This window comes from Triticum aestivum, chromosome 2A (assembly GCF_018294505.1).
Source record: "Triticum aestivum cultivar Chinese Spring chromosome 2A, IWGSC CS RefSeq v2.1, whole genome shotgun sequence".
Taxonomy (NCBI): domain Eukaryota; kingdom Viridiplantae; phylum Streptophyta; class Magnoliopsida; order Poales; family Poaceae; genus Triticum; species Triticum aestivum.
Window position 1 is genome coordinate 164,496,462 of NC_057797.1, and position 7,048 is coordinate 164,503,509.

Genomic DNA, 7,048 nt, shown 5'->3' on the forward strand with positions numbered 1-7,048 from the left:
TGAATTGGCCGTAGCTCAGTGCTAGACTTTTGTTAAGCATCTTGAATGGATTCCTGCCATGTATTTTTATGCCATGCTTGGGTGCTGTAGCATGTTCATCTCGTTGCATTTAGATGGCTACTTGCTGTAAATCGCAGAACGTGGTCATATTTAAATCGCTTGCCATTTCCAAACCGTAGTTCCGATTCCGGCGTTCTTTATATCATTTTCAAGCGATTTCATCTCATCTTTCCAGTGGCACACTTGATTTTCCAAGTTGAGGCCAGGTTCATGCATTCCTTGTCAAATCTTGCATATGCATCACATATTGCATCCCGCATAGCATACCATCTTTGCATCATATTGTTTGATCCTTGCACGTGGTTGATTGTGTCATTGTTGCTTGTTTGTCTTGTTTTGGGTATAGACGGGAGACGAGTTCGCTAACGAGGAGCCCATTGAGTTTGCTTTCGAGGATCCAGTCACTGACAACTTTGCAGGCAAGATGATCATACCCTCGAAATCACTACTATCTTTGCTATGCTAGATTGCTCGCTCTTTTGCTATGCCAATGTTATGATGCCTACCACTTGCTTTCAAGCCTCACAAATTGCCATGTCAAACCTCTAACCCACCATGTCCTAGCAAACCATTGATTGGCTATGTTACCGCTTTGCTCAGCCCCTCTTATAGCGTTGCTAGTTGCAGGTGAAGATTGGAGACCGTTCCTTGTTGGAACATTATTTACTTGTTGGGATATCATTATATTGCCATGTTATCTTAATGCATCTATATACTTGGTAAAGGGTGGAAGGCTCGGCCTCTCGCCTAGTGTTTTGTTCCACTCTTGCCCCCCTAGTTTCCGTCATATCGGTGTTATATTTCCGGATTTTGCGTTCCTTACGCGGTTGGGTTATAATGGGAACCCCTTGATAGTTCGCCTTGATTAAAGCTTTTCCAGCAATGCCCAACCTTGGTTTTACCATTTGCCACCTAGCCTCTTTTTCCCTTGGGTTTCCGGAGCCCGAGGGTCATCTTATTTTAGCCCCCTGGGCCAGTGCTCCTCTGAGTGTTGGTCCAAACTAGAGTCCTGTGTAGAGCCCCCTCGGGGAAACTCGAGGTTTGGTTTTAGTTGTATGGAGAGCTCATCTGAGTGTGCCCTGAGAACGAGATATGTGCAGCTCCTATCAGGATTTGTCGGCATATTCGGGCGGTGTTGCTGGTCTTGTTTTAACCTGTCGAAGTGTCTTGAAGAACCGAGGTACCGAGTCTGATCGGAACGTCTCGGGAGGAGGTCTATTCTTTCGTTGACCGTGAGAGCTTGTCATGGGCTAAGTTGGGACTCCCCTGCAGGGATTTGGACTTTTGAAAGCCGTGCCCGCGGTTATGGGCAGATGGGAATTTGTTAATGTCCGGTTGTAGATAACTTGAACCTTAACTTAATTAAAATGAATCAACAGTGTGAGTTGCCGTGATGGTCTCTTCTCGGCGGAGTCCGGGAAGTGAACACGGTGTTGGAGTAATGCTTGCGCATGTTGCTCTCTAGTTTCTCGCTCGCGCTTTGCCTCCTCTTCTCGCTCTCTTTTGCGAACAGGTTAGCCATCATATATGCTAGTCGCTTGCTGTAGCTCCACATATTTACCTTGCCTTACCTATTAAGCTTAAATAGTCTTGATCGCGAGGGTGCGAGATTGCTGAGTCCCTGTGGCTCACAGATTACTATTAAACCAGATGCAGGTCCTGATGATTCCGCTCCAGGTGACGCGCTTGAGCTCAAGTGGGAGTTCGACGAGGACTCTTAATGATACTACGTGTCTTTCCCTGATGATCAGTAGTGGTGCCCAGTTTGGGGTGATCGGGACCGTGTCGCATGTTGGGTTATCTTTTATTTTGGCGCCGTAGTCGGGCCATGAGTGTTTGGATGATGTAATGTTATTTATGTACCTTGATTGACGTGGCGAGTGTAAGCCAACTATGTTATCTCCCCTTTATTATTTACATTACATGGGATGTTGTGATGATTGCCTAACTTGCGACATATGCCTTCAATGCGATTATGTCTCTAAGTCGTGCCTCGACACGTGGGAGCTATAGTCGCATCGAGGGTGTTACACCTCATGGGCAGGATGACTAAGACCCCGTTTTCAGGTACAATGAAACGGGCAAGTGACTTGTTGGAAATCATACATGCTGATGCGTATGATCCAATGAGAATTGAAGCGTGCGGTGGATATCGCTATTTTCTCATCTTCACTAACAATTTGAGTAGATATAGGTATATTTACTTAATGAAGCACAAGTCTGAAACGTTTGAAAAGTTCAAGCAATTTCAAAGAGTGGCCAGAGTTATTTTGATATGATAGCATGCTTCCTGCAGTATGTACAAAGCACGGCACGGCACGCAAGACAAGCGTGTCACATGAGCGGCTCGTCGACCAAGCAGCAGCAACATAGCGCGGCGAAACTGCAACATCACACAGGAAACAGGCACCAGGAAATTAGATACGTATATTAATCAACGCAAGGATGAAACTAATTTATCATGGTGGTGCGTTGATTGAGTAGCATCTTACAATCCTAATATGAAGCATGTTGTGGACACCGGAGGCTTACGGGGAGGCTCATCCTCCTCCTCGCCCTTGGACGGAGGCATCATCGGCCCAGGAGTTCCTGAAAATAACAATTGGATGTTGATTCAGATTTTCATAAAAACTGCCAATTATGCGAGTCAGAAAAAAGGGCTTTAAATCGGGACTCCGCAACAAATCTGATGTCACATTTTTTTACCATGGTAAACCAGACGTTTCTCAAGACAAATTATGTTATCCGAGGATGACAAGTTTAATTTGCAAGCTTGAAAAATCGGCCTCAGTTCTTTTTATCAGAAATTTGCCATGCTTGCAAACTAAATTTTGCCTTCATCGCGCCAATACAATGCCATGAAAAATGACATATTTGGCATGCCTAAAAATCTGACGTCATTTTTTCAGTGTTTTCGTTAAATTGTGCCTGCGAAAATTTCAGTTGCATTGCATTCATGGATAATTCTATTTTTTTTCTTTAGGGGAAAGGGCGTTGGATCCATTGCCACAATGAAACCACGGGAACACATAGATAATCTGCAAAGGTGGGGATAGAGATCCGGAATGGTTACCTTGCTCCCTGTCGCGACGATAACTGTCCTGATCATGATGCATTTTGCGGACAATGTGGTAATGGATGGATTATCTCTCGACAAAAGGGGATGGCCGAGGGATGATGGATTATCCTATCTTTCTACAAATGTAATGGGAGGAGAGGATGAATTGTTGTCTCTACAAATGAAATACAAGATCCATCGCAAAAAAATGCAAGAGGCTGGACTATCTTATCTGTCAACAAATGAAATGGGAGAGAGGTTGAATTCTCCCTTGGCAAATGGATCGAGAAAGGGAATCAATCATCTCCCAACAAACGGATCAATGAATGAATCTCTCTTCTTCTTTTGCGAGGGGAGAATGAGTATGTGTCGATCAACAAATGAGAGAGAGAGAGAGAGAGAGAGGAGGAGGAGGAGGAGGAGGAGGAGGGGAAATGGTAGATCCAGAAAAATGGCAGATCCAGAAATATCTTGTGGACGAAGCAATCGATTTGTTCAAAGCAGTAAACCCAAAAATAGGAGTAGTAGTATCGGCGCATTGAACACCCGGAAAGTTCCAGCTGTCGGTTACGATGTGTTTTCAGAGGTTATATCAGTTCTGTGAGCTGCCGGCTACGATGTACTATTTCAGAGGTTGCATCAGTTCCTTGAGCTGTCGGCCACTCCAAGTCACGCACTGCAGCTCAGATTTTTTGTTTCTTTTCTTTCTCTCATTTCGGGACAGAAGTGAAAGAAACGGGAGCACCCTGTCTCTCCCCACGCTACAACGGTACAGGTCCGGCGACATGCATGATGCAGAGTTGCAGACTGCAGATGCACACACCCAACCTGCACTTTCACGGCGAAAGTTAAGTTGCGTGCGGTCATGCTCGTGCGTGCTTGCCACGCGGTTCAGTTCACCGGTTGCTTGGCCATGGCTTCTCCGCACGTTTCTCCGATCGTCGGGTGTGAAAAGGTAGCCTTCCTTTCATTTTTCGTCGTTGTTTGTTTCCTCTCTCTCTCCGTGTGTGCGTCGCGCATGTGATTAGATAAACTTTCTTCTTCTTGGTGCCGTTTTTCTAATGAACCGACACAAATCTTAGCGGTCGATGAGTCCCTGACGATGGTGGAATGTGGGGGCACCCCACGATTCGCCAAAAAGGAGGAAGAATGAGATACGATACGACCGGCCGGGCCGCTCTCATGAACGGATTACGGGTGGATGTATGCACAGGGCAATCGGGCAAAAGTCCATGGAAAATGCATACATGGAGTAGCTCATAAGTAATAGTATAATTCACAATTGACAGTGGAAAAGCGATTAACATGTACAGACTAGAGAGCAAGCATGCAGGCTAATGAGCTAGCTACCTAAGCCGTGCATCCCCGGGCCGGGCAGGATGCTTATTGTCTCCTTCAAATTGAATCCTACTAGTAGTACAAGCTGGTAGATAGATCGTTCGTTCGTTCGGGATCATGGCCTCCATGATCGAGATACGTGCCGCGTGTTTGGGATTTTCAGTACAGTCGCACGTTTTCAGCGCTGGATCCCTCCCTCTCTTCAGGCGAGTCATGGCGTCAGTCATGGATGTGGCAGATCAGTTGCAGTTGCGGCATGGTCTCTTCTCATCACTCGAACAACCTCCTGCCGTCGCTGTCGAGGCGCGTGTAGCCGAGCACGCAGTTGGCGTAGGCGACGTTCTTGAGCGCCTTGCCGTGCCACCTGCCGACGGCGGCGACGCCGGTGCGGATCGTCTTGAGCAGGCAGTCGGCCGTCCTCACCACCCTCCGCACGCCCGTGGGCAGCGACAGGTAGGGCGCGTTGAAGAGGTGGAACTCGAGCGCCGCGGCGGGGTTCTGTTGCTGCGGCTGCGGCGGCTGCTGCTGGCGCGACGCCATGAGCATCCTGCCGACCTGGCGCGCGAAGCCGGCGCCGAGGGAGTGGCCGCAGAGGCACACGTTCTCGGAGCCGAACCTGTCGATGGTGGCCCTGAGCGCCTGCAGCGCTCCGTGGAGCCTGGCGGAGCCGCGGAGGCTGTTGCAGGCCAGCAGGCGCAGCTCGTCCTCCACGTCCCGCCGGATGGTGGGCGCGCGCAGCAGCGTGCCCCGGAACGCGATCACCGCGCTGGGCGCGCCGGTGGGCCTCTCCTCCTCCCCGCGGCGGTCGAGCAGGTGGCGGTCCTCCCACTCGAAGATGGCGCCGAAGACGGAGCCGTCGCGCTCGTCCACCAGCTCGTGCGCGAGGCGGTAGCTGAAGGGCTTCCACCACTGCTGCGCCACCTCCGCCGCGTCCCGCCGCTCCTGCCTCTCCAGCTCCAGCAGGTACACCGCCTCGATCAGGCTCGCCATCACCATCCTCCTGTAATCGTCATCCCTCCTGCAAACCAACAGCAAAAACACAACATGAGACACGCATTCCTCGACCTCGACCTCGACGCAAGAATCAACAGCCTTGCAAACCCAAACCAATCAGTGGCATAAGCAACCGAGCACATGCTTACCAGCTGGTGTGTGTGAGCTCTCTCCAGGAAGTGGAGCAGGGCAAGTTGTCACGCACCCCCATGTCCGCCATGCGCTAGAAGCTGAAGGTCGAAGCTAACCAGCACAGGGCACTCAGGCAGTAAGCAACCAGTCCCCCTCCCTCTGCGTCTCTTTGCTGCTTGTGCTTGGTCGAATGTCGAGGATGTCGTAAGGGAAATGTGTAGGGGGAGGCGGGAAATATATACCCGGGAAGGGAGCCTCGGGCTCGCAGGCAGCCTGGCAGGATCTTTATCTGGAGGGGAGGGACGGACGGAAGGTGGTGGCGGTGTACGGGCAGGAAAGAAGGATTGGGCCGAATTTGCTGGCTAGTGGAACGAAGGCATAGTTTAATGGGGGGAATAAAGGGGGCTTAGCAAAGAGAACAAAGAGAACAAAGAAAGGTCGCTAGTATAGGGGATAGCCAGCTCGCGCTTTCCGGTTCCCCGCAGCAACTTGACTGAATCGGAATTGGGGGCGATCGATGGACCGATCTCAGATGGATGGCCGCCAGTTGCTTGCTTGCTGCCTGCCTGCGAATGGTTGCGCTCCAGGCTGTGAAAGGGCGAGGGCCGCGGATCGGGCGGACTCCGTCGATCGCAAGCTTTAGGGGAGCATATATTCCGTCCCTCGCCCACGGCCTGCCTAAATCAGCCTGGACCATGCATGCATCGCCCTCGTCCATGTCCCTCGCTAAGCATCGAATCTCGTCTCGTGGCTGCATCGCCCTCGTCCGTGTGCTGTACTTGTGCGTCGTATTGGTCGTGTGTGTAGTGTGTATGACAGGTTGGGTTAGGCGGCCCGACGCGTCGATGGCCGCGGGGACAGGGTGCGTGGGGGTGGCTGTCGTCAGGGGGAAGGCTGGTTGATTATTTAGGCGCCGTGGTTAGCCACCGGTGATTTGGTCACGTTTTGTTACGCTAACCAGGGGAATTTGTTCCCTCTCGGGTGTGGGTGTGGCTAGTGCGGTCGTGCTCCGCGTGTCCGGTTCGTTCACACCGAGGGGTGGTGCCGCGTTCGTTTTCCTGACTGTTACTCGACTGGACGGCATGGATCGACGATCTGGGTGCGTAGGTTAAGGTCAGCTATTGCAGACGTCGGGCCACCTCGCACTCATTTTCCAAAGAAATGTTTCTTTACGCCTCAAAATTCGTATGGCTCTTCTATGTGTTAATATATAATCCAACATGCTGGTGCCAAATTCTGGTGGTGTCAAATCACGTTGTGATCCTCAGTTTACTTTACTTACCGTTCTTACCACAAGCAATGAAGGGCATACAAAGCGAATCAACCTGTGGTTGAGTTAGTTAGGTGGACAGTGGTATCCCCAACCCACCAGGGTTCAAATCCTGGTGCTCGCATTATTTCTGGATTTATTTCAGGATTTCCGGCGATGTGCTTTCAATGGGAGGAGACGTTCCCGTCGACGACGAA

General features: G+C 50.6%; 1 protein-coding gene and 1 long non-coding RNA gene across 2 annotated transcripts; both read right to left on the reverse strand.

The window, feature by feature from the left end:
* Positions 1–2,228: 2,228 nt before the first annotated feature.
* LOC123185067 (uncharacterized) lies at positions 2,229–3,679 on the reverse strand. Its single transcript, XR_006493162.1, has 3 exons — positions 3,134–3,679; positions 2,553–2,649; positions 2,229–2,443 (listed from the first exon to the last, which is right to left on the reverse strand). It is a non-coding gene; the product is annotated as an uncharacterized lncRNA (long non-coding RNA).
* A 667-nt stretch (positions 3,680–4,346) lies between these two features.
* LOC123188152 (GDSL esterase/lipase At4g10955) lies at positions 4,347–6,238 on the reverse strand. Its single transcript, XM_044600196.1, has 2 exons — positions 5,599–6,238; positions 4,347–5,474 (listed from the first exon to the last, which is right to left on the reverse strand). The coding sequence occupies exons 1-2, from the start codon at positions 5,667–5,669 to the stop codon at positions 4,727–4,729; spliced, it is 819 nt and encodes a 272-aa protein (XP_044456131.1). The 5' UTR covers positions 5,670–6,238; the 3' UTR covers positions 4,347–4,726.
* Between the last annotated feature and the right edge of the window lie 810 nt (positions 6,239–7,048).